Genomic DNA, 19,883 nt, shown 5'->3' on the forward strand with positions numbered 1-19,883 from the left:
TTCATTCTAAAACGCTGTTTTAAAACTAAAACGCATCAGTGTAAATGGGGCCTAATACTGTCAAAGCTAGCGCAGTTTTCAAACTAGTGTCCTTAAAATGCAGTCCTGAAACTGTGGTTGTGCAAGAACTAGAAATGGGGTGATAACTGGTTTAAAAACAGTCAGGGTTTTAAAATTGCGAACATGTTTCTGTTATATCGTTCCTAAGCTACAGTTGAAGTCATTTATTAGTTGAAGTGAATTATTAGCCTCCCTGAATTATTAGCCCCCCTGTATTTTTTTCCCCAATTTCTGTTTAACGGAGAGAAGATTTTTTTCAACACATTTCTAAACATAATAGTGTTAGTAACTCATTTCTAATAACTGATTTATTTTATCTTTGCCATGATGACAGTAAATAATATTTGACCAGATATTTTCAAGACACTTCTATACAGCTTAAAGTGACATTTAAAGGCTTAACTAGTTTAATTAGGCAGGTTAGGGTAATTAGGCAAGGTATTGTATAATGATGGTTTGTTCTGTAGACTATCGAAAAAAAATATCTTAAAGGGGTTAATAATTTTGACCTTAAAATGATTAAAAAAATTTTTAAACTGCTTTTATTCTAGCCGAAATAAAACAAATAAGACTTTTTCCAGAAGAAAAAATATTATCAGGCATACTGTGAAAATTTCCTTGCTCTGTTAAACATCATTTGGGAAATATTAAAAAAAGAAGAAAAAATTCAAAGGGGGGCTAATAGTTCTGTCTTCAACTGTATATGTACGTTATTTTTTATTTATTTATTTTTTTGGTTTGTTTGTTTTTTTACATGATTTTATGACTATCCTATTTATATTTTAGGGCAACACAATGTAACATGGAAGAATACATTTGAAGAGTTGAATTTATGATGCATTGTGTATATCAGGGTTCTCCAAACTCAGTCCAGTCATGAGCAAAAACTTTTGGAAGTCTATAAAAGCTGGTCGGCATTTCTTAAATTGGCCAATTTAAACTATTATAAACAACATTAAACGCACATCATCAATGACGTCATGCGAAAACAACCTATAATATCAGCCAACATCTAGCAAGAACATACAGTTGACTGCAAAACACTCTTTCTCTGCAAGCTAGTGCCTCATTATCATTATTTGCATGGAAAAAAATTATTTACACGATAAGTAGTGTATAAATTATTCATTTCAGTGCAAGTACAGTTAAGTCCATAAATATTTGGAGATCGCCTGGCAGAGCACCACCAGGAATGAAACCCAGCGTCTGGTGATGTCTATGCGTTCCAGACCTCAGGCTGTAATTGACTGCAAAGGATTTGCAACCAAGTATTAAAAAGTCTGTCCCATTACATTTTGGTCCCGTAACAAGTGGGAGGCACATTTGCAAACTGTTGTCATTTCTACAGTGTTCACCTGATTTGGATGTAAATAACCTCAAATTAAAGCTGACGCTCTGAAGTTAAAGCACATCTTGTTCATTTCATTTCAAATTCATTGCATTAGTGTATAGAGCAAAAACAATGTGCCTCAATATTTATGTACCTGACTGTATAGATGCTTATAGCACCAAATAGCCTAATCATAACAACAGGCAAAACAAATACATCTACATTTGCAAATAGAACTGTTTACTTGCATCTCAGCAAATCGGATCCCTCGGCCGCTTCTGAATATTAATTACATGACTGCCGAATGAATATTCATGAGCCAAGCTGTGAAGTCCTGCGACAGTAGCATATATTTTCAGATGATTAAATCTCTCTCCGTCTTCCACATTCATTCAGTTCAGTCACACGCGCATTAATATGACGAGCAGAGCCGTGTTTGTCCAAGACTTCATCTGACGGAGCAGCCAGGCATTGAAAGTCAAGCTGTTTCCAGGGTTTTTGGACGGCGGCCCTCTCCTGCTAAGATTATCTCCTCCCGACAGCCGGCATCTCGGGAGTAATAAAACAGTGCAGGTCTATTGGAGGGCATCTGACGGAGGCAACTCTGATCATATCCTGCCCCGGGCCATGTGTACAAATGGTGCGGCGTGGCAAATGCCCAATAACCCATTTCATCAGTGTCAGGCCACAGGCAGAGGCCACACGAAATGTTTTGTAACCGCAAGCAAAGAGCTGTCAAGCTGAAAAAGGCAAAAAAAAAAACCTGCAGGTCTTTCAATAGATGTGTTGTCCTCACGAAAAGGACACCGAAAATGTAATCTTTTATATCTGATGTGTTCAATCTATGATAAAAGACACCCAGTGTTCGATAAGTAATTGCACTACCGTTCCAAAAGATGGGTTTTTGTGTTATTGAGAATTCATTTTACCTGGCGAGGATGCTTTATATTGCTCAGAAATGACATTTTATGATGTTTTGATATTATAAATAAAGGCTGTTCAGTTGTTGATGTTTCTATTCTGCTTTGCATCACAGGATTTAATTGCATTCGGAGATATAATACTATAGAAAACAATTTGCAATGGTAATTTCTAATGTTGTTTTTTGGTCAAATGATGCAGATTCAGTGAGTAGAACAGCAGTGTATATTACTGTAAATAATAATAATAATAATAATAATAATAATTAAAACAATTCTTAGATATAATATGAGGTATAATACAATAGAAAATGTTTATTTCCAATGGTAATTCATACTGTTGTGTTTATTGTGTTTTTGGTCAAATAATGCAGCCTAATTGAACAAAACAGCACTGTATAGATGATGATGATGATGATAATGATGATGATGATGATGATAATAATAATAAACTGTTCTTAAATCAATTGTGTAATTCATCAGATGAAAGGCGAACAGTGTGATTTGGTGCATTAGTGTTGACCATGCACTGAAAAAAAATATTCAAAGATGATTCCTTGGATTTACTCATTTTTTTTTACGTTAAGTGGTTGTAAACAATTTATTTGGGCTGAATTTAAACAAACAAATTAAGTTGAACATTGCTCAATTTAATTTGTTTGTTTAAATTCAACACAAATAAATTGTTTGCAACAGTTTTGCATGCAACACTTTTTTCAGTGTGCAGTCGGTAGTTAATTCTCAAATTTTACGGTTTGTGAATTATTATATAATCCATTGGTATTGTTTTTAGCGTGTTTTTAGGTCAAATAATGCGCCCTCAGTTCAAAAAGATGTTTAGTTTTTATTCAGAATTTGTTTTACTTGGCGAGGATGCTTCATTCACCTTATTCTTAGTGTACGAGCGGCGCAGCCATTTGAATCATGGTTCGAGGCTTCCGCTCTCAATCACTTGCATTCATTTTTAGACTTTAAAAACAGCTCGCTCTGCTGCTTGAGGTTGCAAACTGATATTATCTTATTGTATGATTGTGCTTTGTTTGTATAATTGTGCAAACACTTTTTGTAGAGCAAGCGATTTGACCGTTTACTGCCGTTTATTATTCCTAGTCTCTTCTCCAATAGGCAACTGAATCTCGCAAAAACGAGCGCACTTCCACATTGAAGAATAAGGTCCACATTGCTCAGAAATGACACTCAAGACATGTTTTTATATTCTAAAAATATATTCTGCTTTGCATCACAGGATTTATTTGCATTTTGAAGATATATTATTATAGAAAATGCTTATTTGCAATGATAATTTATAATTTAGTTTTTAGGTCAAATAATGCAGCCTCAGTGGACTCGGTGGAATAATAATAATAATAATAATAATAATAATAATAATAATAATAATAATAATAATAATAATAATAATAATAATGTCAGATTGTAGCTGAAGTGAGAAAAGTTAAATTAAACAAAAGTTTAGTTCTTTTGTTTATGAAAACAATAAAACGATGAATGCATATATTAATATGATACATGAAACATGTATTTTTCTAAATATGTTTTAGACTAAAATCAACAGAAAATAAAAGGTGTGTATATCTGAATAAAATTATAATCCAAATTTAAAGTTGATGGGCTCTATTTTAATGATCTAGGTGCAAAGTCTAAAGTGCATGGCGCAAAAGCATTATTGGTGTGTCCAAATTCACTTGCTATTTTAGGGATGGAAAAATAAGCTCTGCACCCCGGCACATGGTCTAACAGGGTTGTGCTTATTCTCTTAATGAGTTATGGGTGTGCTTTGAGCATAACGTGCATTAAACCAATCAGAGTCTCCTCTCACATGCCCTTTAAGAGTCATTTGCTTAGCAACATGGCGCATTTGCTATTTACATGGCGGACTTTGTGGAAAAACTGAATGCTTCACTAGCGAGAAAACAGTTAAACGAGCCTCCTCCATTTGGCCTCTTTACTTTCTCTTTACTTTACTGTTACTCTTTATTTTACTCCTTTAATTTTATGGATAAGGAAAAAGTGGAAACTCACTCCACTGAAGAAATCCATTAGCCTACATATTAAGTTAAAGCACAAAGATTTGCTTCAAAACTATTTCTAAATTCAGTTCTGATTTCCAGAAAAGGAATAAATAAACAATAATAATGAAAATGTCAGAAATTCAAACATTGATCAAAGAAAGAAGTGGACCTCGAAGTGAAAAAGGTTGAGAACCCCTGCCTTAACACACCTCTTTTTCAGACCAGCACACCCATGAGCTCACAAAGTGGTGCAAATGGATTTGCCATGTAAACAACGTGACGCAAAACATGAAAATGACAGTTGCGCTGGTCTGAAAATAGCAACAAATCGCATCAAACATGACTTGAGCCTTATTGCGCCGGGTGTATGATAGGGCCCAAAAACTTCTTATATGTCAAAAAAGTTCAATTCGTGACTCCTAAAAAAAGTGTTTTTATTGTCTTTGTACTATTTTGAGTCTTCGTTTCTCATCACGTTCCAAACAACTCGCAGGAGATTTATTAGTGTCTCAATAATGTTGTTTTAGTATTCAAAAGCAACAATTTATGCGACTCGATGTCCTGGAAACCCTCTGGCCCTATTTGTTTGTTTATTTATTTCTTACCGATTTGATATAAGAACTGGCACTTGATTCCCAACCCAGTCCCTTCATTTATAGCATAGGGACTGTAACAGAGAACGTAATTATTGCAATATGCGAGTTTCAGCGCAATTCCCTCTGGAGCTCTTTAATGAAAGCAGGAAAGAAGCGCTCGTGATGCTGAAGTTAAGCTCTTCTGAGGGAACCACAAATTCGGGCATCGCCGGAGGACAGATAAATCTGCGGCCACGGCTGGGTGACTTTTCTAATTAGAGGACTAGTCCACATCCCTTATTTACTGCAGCCCATTCATTTCAATGGAAAGATACAAGATCTAGATGGATCTGGATGTGCTGCTCTAATCGATATGATACACACAAGAGCGATTTCTTCATTTATTCAGAGAAGCAGATGCTCTAATTTCATTGTTGGTTTAAATTTAGGATAAGAATATCAGGAAAATACCACCCTGAAAGTGTCCCTAAATGCCTAAAATTCAATGTATTATTTTTTTTTTAGGTTTGCGGCCAGTTAGACGTTTTTAAAGAAATGTATAAGTTTAACACAAAATATGAAGCTGTTTTCAACATTAATGATAATAAAAATATTTTCCTCATCATCATTTTACTATATTAGACTGCCAGTTGGCATTTCTGAGTGGAGTTTGCATGTTCTCCCCGTGTTGATGTTGGTTTCCTCCGTGTGTTCTGGTTTCCCCCACAGTCTAAACACATGCGCTATAGGTGAACTGAATAAACTGAATTGGCCGTAGTGTATGAGTGTGTGTGTAAATGTGAGTGTGTATGTGTATTTCCCAGTACTTGTTTGTGGCTGGAAGGGCATCCACTGGTAAAACATACAGTATGCTTTAATAAATGGCTTTTCAATTCGTTGTGGCTACACCTGAAAAATGAGGGACTAAGCCGAAGGAAAATTAATGAATTTATTTATTTATTAACTGAACATGCATTTATAAATCCCTAAAACATGCGTTATTTCTTTTCTAATTGAACGCCTTTACAATTTTCACCTTGAATATGAAACAAAAAAGTCTTCCCGCCTCCACAGAAGTGCATGTATGTTATAGTACACTGTCAGTGTATTTTCCCTTGGGCTGGAAGCGTGTCAGTACATTCCCATTTGTTACAGAATGCAATGACTTCATAAGCCTCACGCAACGGAAAAGCTAGAGCGTGACTAAATACTGTATAGGGTGTGTGTGTGTGTATCTGTCTTAGGCATGGGCTGGTATAAGATTTTAAAGGTATGATGATAACCTTGGATAAAAATATGATGGTGTTGTGATTGCAGCTCTAAAATAAGTTCTTTTTTAATGTAGAAAACAACACCTTTTTTCCCCATTGAACAAAATATGTTTAATTTTAAGGAACATTTAAATTATTTAGTTACAGTAAACATGTCAGGCTAAATAATAAAGATAAATTGTTAATTTCTGCTGTCTTTATTAGTTTGGATATCTTACTTTTCTGTGGATATAAAGTAAAGCTACTGCACTCTTCAGGTCTATAGCATGCTGGGATGTTGGTGTATAAGTGATGATGTGGGGGCTCCTTTTCTGCACTAGATACTGTTGCCCTTAAAACTAAATAATACCGAAGGAACGGTGTAACAAAGTTTTAGTGGTTATAAAACCTTGACTTTTCCAAACCGTGGTAAACCTTGAAACCGGTTATCGTCCCATGCCTACTGTGTGTTTATGTTAGCCACAGACATGTGCAGAGTTGGGTGTAATGCGCTACAATTTTGGGGAACGCAGTAATGTAACAAATTACAATTTAAAATAGGGTATATGTCGGACGTCACATGACCTAGCCGGATCCCTGGGTAGAACACTTCCGCTCATCGCCAGTTCATATGCGCCATCGGTTTGTTATTGACAGTAGTGAGTAGTAAGTAGTGTTTTATACGTTATATAATAGGGTAAATGCGCAACTTTCATGTTCCAGTCAACCTGGGTAGAACACTTTTTCACTCTCCGCTAATATGGCGTTGTTTTATACAAGAAGCCTCCAGGAACTACCAAAGTTAAGCATCACAGATGTCCACCGGACATGCTCATTATCATCTAAATGTCCGGCCACCAAATTGGACAAAGGATTTAAATTGTATGCTTCATCATACACAATGGATTATGAAAGTATGTAAGCTAGCGGAATTGAAATGCTGTACAATGTCACTACGTTAACTAGCTAACGCTATAACGTTACTTAGTCTGCCGTATGGATCTACATATTCACATCTGGTGATGTCAGCATTAGGGCAGCCTGTCACAGGTCTATGAAGAAGTCCGAGACGCCACACAGCCTAAGACAGGGGTGTCCAAACTCGGTCCTGGAGGGCCGGTGTCCTGCAGATTTTAGCTCCAACTTGCCTCAACACACCTGCACGGATGTTTCTAGAAAGCCTAGTAAGTGCTTGATTAGCTAGCCCAGGTGTGTCTGATTGGGGTTGGAACTAAACTTTGCAGGACACCGGCCCTCCAGGACCGAGCTTGGACATGCCTGGCCTAAGAGTAACGTTATGGATGGTGTGGAGGTTCTGTTTGTTCAAGTTCAGAAACTGTTTTTTTTTTTTTAAGACGTTCTGGCTTAAAATAAGAATCTGTAATCATGACTAAGTCTTTTAGTTGTCCTGAGAGACTTGAAAAATGCATTTACAGTTAAAGTTACCTTACAGAAATTAACCATGGATTTATTTTAATAAAAGTATTGTAACCATAGATACACACACACACACGTATATCTATAAATCTATGCGAAAGTTGCGCATATACCCTATTATATAACATATAAAACACTACTTACTACTCACTACTGTCAATAACAAACCGATGGCGCATATGAGCGGAAGTGTTCTACCCAGGGATCCGGTTTGGTCATGTGACGTTCGACATATACCCTATTGTGTAATTTGATTACAGTTAGTAAAGTCAGAGTTATTACGTTATACTTATGCTACAAATATACTTTTTAGAAGAAATAAAGCTTCTTTTAAAGCTCATTTTCCGCTGCAATGTCAATTAAAAAGCATTTACTTTTAAATTGCTGGAGAACGCAAACTAAAATGGCTGCTGACGAGAGCGGTTGCTTCTTCAAGTGGAAATACAGACATTACTTTGATTTCATTGAGCGTAAACGCTAAAATATTGTTGTGAAATTCAGTCTATGCCCAGTCTCTAAAGAACTTTCGACTGCTTTTAACTCGACCAGCAACTTGTTCAAGCACTTGAACAGAAAGCATTCTACAAGAATGCTCATCATGTTCCCGGTTTCCTCCCACCATCCAAAGACATACACTATTAGTAAATTGACTACTCCAAAATAACATAAGACAACTCTTAGCCAGCAACTCAGTGGCGCAGTAGGTAGTGCTGCCGCCTCACAGCAAGAAGGTCGCTGGTTCAAGCCTCGGTTGGGTCTGTTGGCGTTTCTGTGTGGAGTTTGCATGTTCTGCCTGCGTTCACGTGGGTTACCTCCGGGTGCTCCGGTTTCCCCCACAGTCCAAAGACATGCGGTACAGGTGAATTGGGTAGGCTTAATTGTCCGTAGTGTATGTGTGTGTGAATAAGTGTGTATGTGTTTCCCAGTGATGGGTTGCAGCTGGAAGGGCATCCGCTGCATAAAACAAGTGCTGGATAAGTTGGTGGTTCATTCCACTGTGGCGACCCCAGATTAATAAAGGGACTAAGCTGAAAAGAAAATGAATGAATGAATGAATGAATGAATGAACTCTTAGCCAGATATATCTCAGCAGGTTCACAAGCAGAGGAGTTCTCGAGACCTACCTTAGCTCAAACTCCCCTCTTGCCCTTCAAACGGGAGGGAGCCCCGGGCTGGAGAATATTCTGAGCTCATGGCTCTCTCTTGGGACAGCAGGCCAAATACGCTTTATTATCAATCATCAGCTAAGTGTGAACTCTTGAAAGATGATTTTCATCATAGGTGCTCTTTAAGTGTTTTGAATATGTCGAGCTGCTGTGATCAAACTATTGTACTGTTTTTAGTGAATATTAAATTACTGAAAGAGCTGCAGTTTATTTGGTATTTTATAGATTTTATTTGTTTTAAAAGTAACTTCAAAGTAAAGTTATTAGTAATCTGATTACTTTTTACGTGAAGTAATTAGTAATGTAATCAGATTACAATTTTCCAGTAGTAGGCAGTAATTTGTAATCGATTACTTTTGAAAGTAACTTTCCTAACACTGGACATGTGTATGTGCACGAGCCTGAAGTGTTTAGTGTTTGTGGCACATCAGTGAGCTGTTTCCGCTCTTTCTACAGGTGGTCTGGGCACAGCAGCAGGTGGTGAAGACGCGGGTGAAGCGCCTCGCCAGATCCGACTCCAACCACATCAGCTTCAACGATCCCAAATGGTCCAACATGTGGTACATTGTTAGTAGATATTTCACACATTCAGTCCTGTATGTCATATCTGTGCTGTCTCTGCTTATTTTTAAACATTGTAACTCAACCGTAACGCACATATTCTCAGTTTATTTAATCTGTACAAAAGAATGCTCTTCCAGCTTTGTTGCAATATCATTACATTTACATTTAGTCATTTAGCAGACAATTGAGAAGGCAGTCAGTGTTTCAACAAGAAGTGCTAATTATGCAAAGGAACTTGTAATGCTCAGAGAAGTGTGAGGCAGACTCAAAATTGTTTCTTTCTAGAGATATGAAGTAGTTTTAAGTATCAGGATTAAATGTGCCATACTGTTCTGAGTGTCGGTTAAAATGACAGAGAGAGATGAATGATTGGGTTTTCTACAGGTGGTTTGTTATTCCCACTCACCTCTATGAGGCACACTCAAAAACGTCTAATGTTTTTTCTAGAGATATGAAGTAGTTTAATAAAGTATCCGTTTGAAATGTGCCAAACTGATGCAAATTTTGGTTAAAATGTCGAAGTGTGTGTTTTCTACAGGTGGTTTGTCAAGCCCACTGACTTGTATGAGGCAGAATCAAAAACGTATATAGTGTTTCTTTCTAGAGATATGGAGTAGTTTTAAGAAAGTTTGTGATGCAAATGAGCCAAACTGGAGCAAGTGTCAGTGAAAATGACAGAGAGATGAAAGATTGTGTTTTCTACAGGTGGTTTGTCAAGCACACTCACCTGTATGAGGCGGACTTAAAAACGTATAACATTTTTTCTAGAGATATGGAGAAGGTTTAAGAAAATATCTGGTGGAAATGTGCCAAACTGATGAAAGTTTTAGTTAAACTGTCAAAGATGAAAGATTATGTTTTCTACGAGTGGTTTGCCAAGCCCACTCACCTGTAAGAGGCACACTCAAAAACGTATAATTTTTTTTTCTAGAAATATGGAGTAGTTTTAATAAAGTATCCGTTTGAAACGTGCCAAACTGATGCAAATTTTGGTTAAAATGTTGAAGATGAAATAGTGTGTTTTATACAGTTGGTTTGTCAAGCCCACTCACTTGTATGAGACAGACTCAAAAACATATAATGTTTCTTTCTAGAAATATGGAGTAGTTTTAAGAAAGTGTGTGATGCAAATGTGCCAAACTGGAGCAAGTGTCGGTTAAAATGACAGAGAGATGAAAGATTGTGTTTTCTACAGGTGGTTTGTCAAGCACACTCACCTGTATGAGGCAGACTTAAAAACGTATAACGTTTTTTCTAGAGATATGAAGTAGTTTCATAAAGTATCCATTTGAAATGCGCCAAACTGATGCAAATTTTGGTTAAAATCTCGAAGATGAAATAGTGTGTTTTCTACAGGTGGTTTGTCAAGCCTACTCACTTGTATGAGACAGACTCAAAAACATATAATGTTTCTTTCTAGAGATATAGAGTAGTTTTAAGAAAGTGTGTGATGCAAATGTCCCAAACTGGAGCAAGTGTCGGTTAAAATGACAGAGAGATGAAAGATTGTGTTTTCTACAGCTGGTTTGTCAAGCACACTCACCTGTATGAGGCGGACTTAAAAACGTATAACGTTTTCTCTAGAGATATGGAGAAGGTTTAAGAAAATATCTGGTAAAAAATGTGCCAAACTGATGCAAGTTTTAGTTAAACTGTCAAAGATGAAAGATTATGTTTTCTGCGAGTGGTTTGCCAAGCCCACTCACCTGTAAGAGGCACACTCAAAAACGCATAATGTTTTTTCTAGAGATATGAAGTAGTTTAATAAAGTATCCGTTTGAAATGTGCCAAACTGATGCAATTTTTGGTTAAAATGTCGAAGATGAAATAGTGTGTTTTCTACAGGTGGTTTGTCAAGCACACTCACCTGTATGAGGCAGACTCAAAAACATATAATGTTTCTTTCTAGAGATATAGAGTAGTTTTAAGAAAGTGTGTGATGCAAATGAGCCAACATGGAGCAAGTGTCGTTTAAAATGACAGAGAGATGAAAGATTGTGTTTTCTACAGGTGGTTTGTCAAGCACACTCACCTGTATGAGGCGGACTTAAAAACGTATAACGTTTTTTCTAAAGATATGGAGAAGGTTTAAGAAAATATCTGGTAAAAAATGTGCCAAACTGATGCAAGTTTTAGTTAAACTGTCAAAGATAAAAGGTTATGTTTTCTGCAAGTGGTTTGTCAAGCCCACTCACCTGTAAGAGGCACACTCAAAAACGTCTAATGTTTTTTCTAGAGATATGAAGTAGTTTAATAAATTATCCGTTTGAAACGTGCCAAACTGATGCAAATTTTGGTTAAAATGTCGAAGTGTGTGTTTTCTACAGGTGGTTTGACAAGCCAACTGACTTGTAGGAGGCAGACTCAAAAACGTATAATGTTTCTTTTTATAGATATGGAGTAGTTTTAAGAAAGTGTGTGATGCAAATGAGCCAAACTGGAACAAGTGTCAGTTAAAATGACAGAGAGATGAAAGACTGTGTTTTCTACAGGTGGTTTGTCAAGCACACTCACCTGTATGAGGCGGACTTAAAAACGTATAACGTTTTTTCTAAAGATATGGAGAAGGTTTAAGAAAATATCTGGTAAAAAATGTGCCAAACTGATGCAAGTTTTAGTTAAACTGTCAAAGATAAAAGGTTATGTTTTCTGCAAGTGGTTTGTAAAGCCCACTCACCTGTAAGAGGCACATTAAAAAACGTCTAATGTTTTTTTTTCTAGAGATATGAAGTAGTTTAATAATTATTTAACAATAATGTAAGCATTCTTTTTTGGTTTGTTTTATAAAAACACAACGTTCTGTTTTTATTATGGGTACACACACACACACACACACATTAAAAACACTTTACAGCTGTTAAATATGTACAGCAGGGAACACGTAACCATTTTCTCAGAAAACTTTTGTAAAGGTGTCGTTGACTTAACATTTTCACAGGATGTTGATAGCAACCAAAGAAATCCATATATGAAAAGAAAAAAATCTAATTAGCTTACAAATGAAGTTATGAGTAATAAAATGAAATGACGCAGGGAAAAAGTATTGAACACATGAAGGGAGGTGTAGAAAGGCAGTGAAAGCCCAGACAGCAGCTGAAATCTCTCAGTAGTTCTTCAGCAATCCTCTGCTCTTCATCAGTGTAAATGAATATCAGCTGCTTCAGTCCAACATCTACATTAGCAGGAGGATGAAGATGAAACCACGGTGGACATTTCAGCAAGACAATGATCCAAAACTCAGCCAAGGAAACTCTCAAATGCATTCAGAGAAAGAAAATCAAGCTGTAGAATGGCCCAGTCATCGACTGGCACACCTGACTTGAATCCAATATCAAATACTCAGATTGATAGACGAGACCCACAGAACCATCAAGATTTTGACACTCTGTTGACACTCTCACCTGAATCATGTGTCTTTATTCTCCATATGAAAGGCGTCTTTAAGCTGACAACACAAAAAAAGCCTTTTATATAAAGTATTAAACACATTTCAGTAGTTCAGCATTTTCTCCTTCTGCCATTTCATTATTACACAGAACTCACCTTTTAGATTTTTTTTTTTTGTTTTGATATATTTTTCTGTTTGTATTGTTTGTGTTTTTACCAAGATCTGGTTCGTTTCCATGTCAAGAGCTCCTTTAGAAACATTTTTCCCAGGAAAAAAACACGACTTTCAAAACTTGTTTCTCCGCTGTATAATGCTTATCTGACAAAATATCAGTATTTAATAACAGTATTTAGAGTTTTTTTGCCCGTGATATAGTAGACCTTAATTTCAATCCTCAAATCTATTTTGCATGAAGAAACAGCCTCATGTTCATCACAAACCCTGTGAATGTCCAGGTTTACCTTATCAGTGTTTAATTAGAGAGGAACACGCGTTTTTGACTAAAGTGAAGGTTTATATTATCTAATGATAAAAGTACCTGCATAAGTGTAAAACATTTTAAGCAAGACAGCATTCATAAAACTTAAAGCAACAGATTCTTATTATTAGGGATGTCCAGATCCGATAACATGATTGTAAATGCGTACTATTTAAAGATACCGATCCTGCTTTAGTACAATTCCTGTATGAAAACAGAAATGCACAATTTTCAACAGTTTTTGTGTTTGTTTGTTTGTTTTTATAAAGGAATAATAATTTATGCCGTCATGCATGTGTTTGACAGCTAATATACCAGTGATTTGATGCTTTGTAGATGCTTTTGCCAATATCAAAAGGCTTTTTTGATGCAAAATTTATTTAAATCTCTTACCCCGATTAAGAAACTTCAATAGGCTTAGGCTACTATAGTAAAGTCCGATCTAAAATGTAAAACTAAATAAATTGCTTTACACTTTGTGCCAAGAGTATTAAGCCTGCAGCCCACAACAAATGTGGAACGTTATTGCCCATCTTATTTACCAAACCGTTTACTACGAATTGTATATAATTTTGCTGACATGGATAATTGAATATTAATCAGATGATGTCATTACGCTGCTGTGCCATCAGCCAATCGTTGCATTGCTGATCATGATTTCGAGGATTGATAGATCTGTCCTTCACAACACACTCCGCAATCTCAGATCAGTTCATCCAGACATTTTAATCTGATTCGCCAACTTGTTTGAAGAACCAAATTATCCAGAGATCAGTTATCAAGATTAAAATATCCAGGATCTGCCAAATCATGTTAGATCCTTTAAGCGAGGTATGAAGATTGAACCCCAGCTCTGTGATGCCAACTGTTGTGTGTCCACAACTTCATGCATTGGGTTAAATTAGGCTGTCCAGTCTCCGTGTTCAGTCCTTTACTGCCATGGTTGTAACCTATACAGGCAGTCAGGCATCGTAATACAGAGAGTGGACCGAAGCGCTTCAAATGATCGGTAATTAAAAGGCAAAAAATAAAAATAGAATAAATATCTAATTTTTAAATTAGACCCACATCTGACTCTTGTATTTGCACCAGCTCCACGGTTCCAACAGAACCAACCAACGTCAGACACAGCGATGTTCCAAGATGGTGGCAGCCTAGGTCTAAAATCTATAGTAAAACATGCCGTTTTCTGCTTAATAGTTACATTAGTCAAGTTTGTTTAATATATTTTTATTAAACTGGAATCCAATATACAAAACAATGTAAACTTGACTGAGTGCTTCACTTCCCCTTTTAAAGTAAAAAAATAAACCTTATTTATCTCAGGAGTTTCCCTAAATGCGACGGTGAAAATAAACATTCACAATGAAAATCTTAATAAATGCATAAAACACATTAAGGGTGTTTATTTGCTGAAATTCGTATTAAAATTGGTTTTATTTGTATTGTGCACTGTATATCTGTAAGGTCTTTATGCATAATATATATTGAGAAAAGGGGAAAAACAATAAATCAATGTATAAATGATGTCATGTTAAATAATTTTCTATAAAAAAATGCATGAAGGTCATGTGACCATCAGGAGGAACGCAGTATCTCATTTCTCAGAGCACACGTTCTCTGTTCCCGCGGTCTCCCGAGTCCAAAAAGGGAAGAACTGATGTTATTTATTACTTGATTGTTCAAGTTACCTCACAGATGTGCTCTGTTTGGTAACAGAGTTGAATGTTAAAATAAGGTGAATTAAATAAAACATAAGGAGCATCCAAGATCTGTTTCTTCGCTCTTCTTCACTGTTTTTTAATGTATTATAGAAGTATCAGATCGGGTTTTGATATCTGTACATACTCCAAATCAAATGACTCGGACTTGAGGGCAAAAAAAGACCTGATCAGGATATCCCTACTTACTATGTGTGTGTTGCTGTAGTTTTTGTGCTGTAAAAATGGCTTTTACAGTCTTCATGCAAATATGAACATAGAAACTGATTATATTTTTCTAATATTGGGGTTGTTCTAAGAAAAAGTCATCAAACTTCATGAAAACAAAACATCATTTAGTTTTTTTCTGCTGTTTAAATGGTCGTTTAATGGTCATTTAGCAAGTGAATCGCTCGTTTGCAGTGACTCCTGGAGAAACGGGCTGCTGATTTGCGCTTCATTAAACCGGCTCGTTTGTGAAGCTCCTGTTGTTTTATTTGGTTTCGAGCAGGACTGTTTTTTCATGCCTCATAAAAACTGCGCTGTTTATGAGCTGGTTTGTTTCCCTAACAAGCTTGATGCTTTGAATTACAAATGAATTGTTCAAACTCTGTCATCTTTCAGGCCCAATTTCAGCCACAAGCACTACATTGCATGCGGTGGTTCAAGAATCACAAATTCCTGCTCGTCTTGACGTTGCTTTTGGTTTGAAAATTAGATCTGTGACCAACAGACGTCCAGCACAATCATCAAAAATGACCTCAGCTTTAAAGAATTTTGAAGGCTAATACCAATCGACAGAAGTAAAACCTAAATGAAGGCTATAAACTAAGTATGTCTTTACATGACTTAAACATCACTAGGGTTTCCTCTTAAGTATTCACTTGGAACTACTTTGCAACCATTTAGAACACCTTAGCAATACCCCTAGCAACCACCCATAGCTCAGTAACACCCTAGAAACCACCAATCAACCAACTAAAACATCCTAGCAACCAACCAAAATGTCATATTCGGATATGAAACACCCTTGTAACAACCGAGAACTCATTAATAACACCCTAGAAACTACCTAGCAAAATATAGACCCAGATCACCCAGAACACCTTAGCAACACCCTAGCAACCACACAGTACTCCTTAGTAACACCATAGAAACCATCTAGCGACCACACAGAACACTTTAATAACGTTACCACCAAAAACATTTTAAGACTCAGAATGGTTAAGTAGTAACAAACGATCAACCACTTAAATTACCTTAACAACACCTTAGCAACCATCCAAAACTCCTTAGTAACACCCTAAAAACCCCCAATCAACCAGGTGGAACACTCTTTAAACAACCTTGCAACCATCCAAAATGTTTTAATAAGATCAAGAATGCCTTGGCTTTAAGACCCCATTAACCACTCAGAACACCCTCAAAACACCCTAGTAACCACCCAGATCTCTTTAGTAACGTCCTAGCAACACCCCAAACCATCATAAGACCAAGAACCCTGGCAACCACCCAGAACTCCTTAGTAACACCCTTGAAAATACATGGCAACCACATAGAACACACCAATAGCACCCTAGCAAACACCCAAAACATCCTATTAAGACCCAGAATGCCTTAGTAGTGACAGTCTAACATCTACCCAGAACACCTTAGCAACACATTAGCAACCAACCCTCTAAAAACAACATAGCAATCCCATGGAACATGTTAGAAGCACCCTGGCAACCTCTCAAAACCGCCTAAAACTCAGAATTTCTTAGTAGTAACAACCCACCAACCATTCAGAACACCTTAGCTGCACCCTAGCGATCACCCAAAACTCCTTAGTAACAACATAGAGACAACCTAGCAACCACATAAAACACTATTAACACCCTAGCAACCACACAAAATATCCTATTAAGACCAAGAATGCCTTAGTAACAACCTAGCAACCACCCAGAACTCTTTAGAAACACACTCGAAACAACATAGCAACCACATAAAACACATTAGAAACACCCTAGCAACCACTCAAAACAGCTTAAGACCTAGAATGCTTTAGTTGTAAAAACCATGCAGAATATCTTAGCAACAATCTAGCAACCACCCAAACTCCTTAGTAACACCATAGACTACCTAGCAATCACATAAAACACTATTAACACCCTAGCAACCACACCAAAACATCCTATTAAGACCAAAAATGCCTTAGTAGTAACAACCACTCTCAATCTTAGCAACACATTAGCAACCACCCAGAACTCCTTAGTAACACATTAGAAACAACATAGCAACCACTCAAAAAAGTTTAGACAGAGAATGCTTTAAACCATGCAGATTATGTTAGCAACAACCTAGCCATCACTTAAAACTCCTTAGTAACACCATAGATACTACCTAGCAACTACATTGAACACATTTGTAACACTCTAGCAACCACACAAAACATCTTATTAAGACCAAGAATGCCTTCGTAGTAACAACCTAGCAACCTCTCAGAACACCTTAGCAACACCCTAGCAACCACTCAGAACATCTTAACAACACCCTAGCAACCACCCAGAACACCCTAGCAACCACTCAGAACATCCTTTGAAGACCCAGAAAACCTTTGTAGCAACGCCCTAACAGCCACTCAGAACTCATTAACTACCACCCAGAACTCCTTAGTATCCCCCTAGAAACAACATAGCAACCACATACAACTTAGTACAAATATCCTAGCAACCACTCAAAACAGCCTAAGACCCTGAATGTTTTCTCAGTAATGCCATATCAACCACTCAAAACACCTTAGCAACCACACAGAACCTTTTAGTAACACTAAAATGCTACCTAGCAACCACATAGAACACACTAGTAAAACCATAGCAACCACCCAAAACGCCCTATTAAGACCCAGAATACCTTAGGAGGAACAACCTAGCAATCACTCAGAACACTTTAGCAATACAATAGCAACCACCTCTTTAGTAACACCCTAGAAACAACATAGCAACCCCATAAAACACACTAGAAATCACTCCAAAACAGCCTAAGATCCAGAATGCTTTAGTACTAAAAACTATGCAGAATAACTTAGCAACAACCCAAAGCTCCTCAGTAACACCATAGAGACAACCTAGCAACCACATAAAACAGTATTAACACCCTAGCAACCACCTAAAACATCAACATCATATTAAGACTCAGAATGCCTTACATCCTATCAACCACTCAGAACACCTTAACAACTTCATAGCAACCATTGAGAAAACCCAAGCAAACTCCTTTGCTTTAACACATTGACTGCAGATTGAAGAGAAGGACAGTGTTGTGGTTGTTTTTTTATCAATATTTGCTGAAAGTAAAGTCTCTCAGAAGACTTTGACTTTGTTTCATTGAAGTGTCCATGCAGATTCCTCCGTATATCAGTATCAAAGAGAACATGCCTCTTATATTAGAGCAGACACCATTAAAGCTCCTGGTGTGTTTATTTGGGCTCTTTGTGATTGATGCAGCAGCACAAAGCAGTCACAGTCTGTTTTCAATCGTCCTCTGATGTCGACTTCACACCGGGACGTCTCTGCCGATCATGTCCTCAAAAGACGGTGCACAAAACATTCATAAATGAGACCCTGAAGGACACTGGAGCTTCTGAATAAACATGAATCATCCTATTTCATTTACAGGTTGTGACATATTCCCTGACAGACGGGATTGAGTGGGAAGGTTACTGAAGTACACTGTTAACAATTTCCTGTAGAGTTTACACGAACTTACTGGCAGCAGTTCACCAGTAACTTACAGTAAATCACTCGCAGGGAAAAAACTGTATTTACATGTACAGCACCATTTGGTCAAGCTACTTGGAAAATGTAGTGAGCTAAGCTATTAGCTATTCTACTGTCATTTATTCATTTTCGCTTCTGCTCATATTAATTAGGGGTCGCCACAGCAGAATGAACCGGAAGTTTATGAACTCACAGAGCTGGTGCACCTCTGAAAGGATCTACTGCACTTAGACACAGCTCCAAACGTATCGACACTGTTTTTCAGCCTTAATAAAGCACATAAACGCACCTATTCTTTCAATAAAATCCATGTTAGCCATTAAACAACTAAGCTAGAGTCACCGGACAGACAGAAGCCGTGCCCATGATGCAATTCCACGTCTATTGTGAAGCCGATTCGACGCGCGAATGTAGCAAGTAAACTCAAAATGTTCACGTGTCTATTTACGCACAAAAAGCAGAAAAATCGTTCCGCTTCTGATGTGAACAGAGCATTAAACTCAGAATGGTTTGATAGTAACACCCTAGCACCCACCCAGAACTCCTTGGTAACACTACCTAGCAACCACACAGAACACTAGTAACACAACCACTAAAAACATCTTAAGACCCAGAATGGTTTGATAGTAACAACCCAGCAACCACCCAGAACTCCTTGGTAACACTACCTAGCAACCACACAGAACACCCTAGTAACACAACCACCAAAAACATCATAAGACCCAGATTGGTTTACTAGCAACACCCAAGCAACCACCCAGGACTCATTGGTGACACTACCAAGCAACCACACAGAACAATCTAGTAACACAACCACCAAAAACATCATAAGACCCTGATGGTTTACTAGCAAATCCCTAACAACATCCCAGAACTCATTGGTAACGCTACCTAGCAACCACACAGAACACTCTGGTAACACAACCACCAAAAACATCATAAAACCCAGATAGGTTTACTAGCAACACCCTAGCAACCACCCAGAACCCATTGGTAACACTACCCAGCAACCACACAGAACAATCTAGTAACACAACCACCAAAAAACATCATAAGACCCAGATCGGTTTACTAGCAAATCCCTAACAACATCCCAGAACTCATTGGTAACACTACCTAGCAACCACACAAACACACTAGTAACACAACCACCAAAAACATCATAAGACCCAGAATTTTTTATAGTAACACCCTAACAACCACTCAGAACTCATTGGTAACACTACC

The 19,883-nt window shown here is 37.3% G+C and overlaps 1 protein-coding gene across 1 annotated transcript in view; it reads left to right on the forward strand.

The window, feature by feature from the left end:
• pcsk6 (proprotein convertase subtilisin/kexin type 6) overlaps positions 1–19,883 on the forward strand; it is a 171,957-nt gene that overhangs the window by 28,032 nt on the left and 124,042 nt on the right. The window contains exon 3 of the mRNA XM_056462598.1: positions 9,225–9,335. Coding sequence (XP_056318573.1) covers positions 9,225–9,335 — 111 coding nt within the window. The remainder of the gene's footprint in view (positions 1–9,224; positions 9,336–19,883) is intronic.

Source organism: Danio aesculapii, chromosome 7 (assembly GCF_903798145.1).
Source record: "Danio aesculapii chromosome 7, fDanAes4.1, whole genome shotgun sequence".
Classification (NCBI taxonomy): Eukaryota; Metazoa; Chordata; class Actinopteri; order Cypriniformes; family Danionidae; genus Danio; species Danio aesculapii.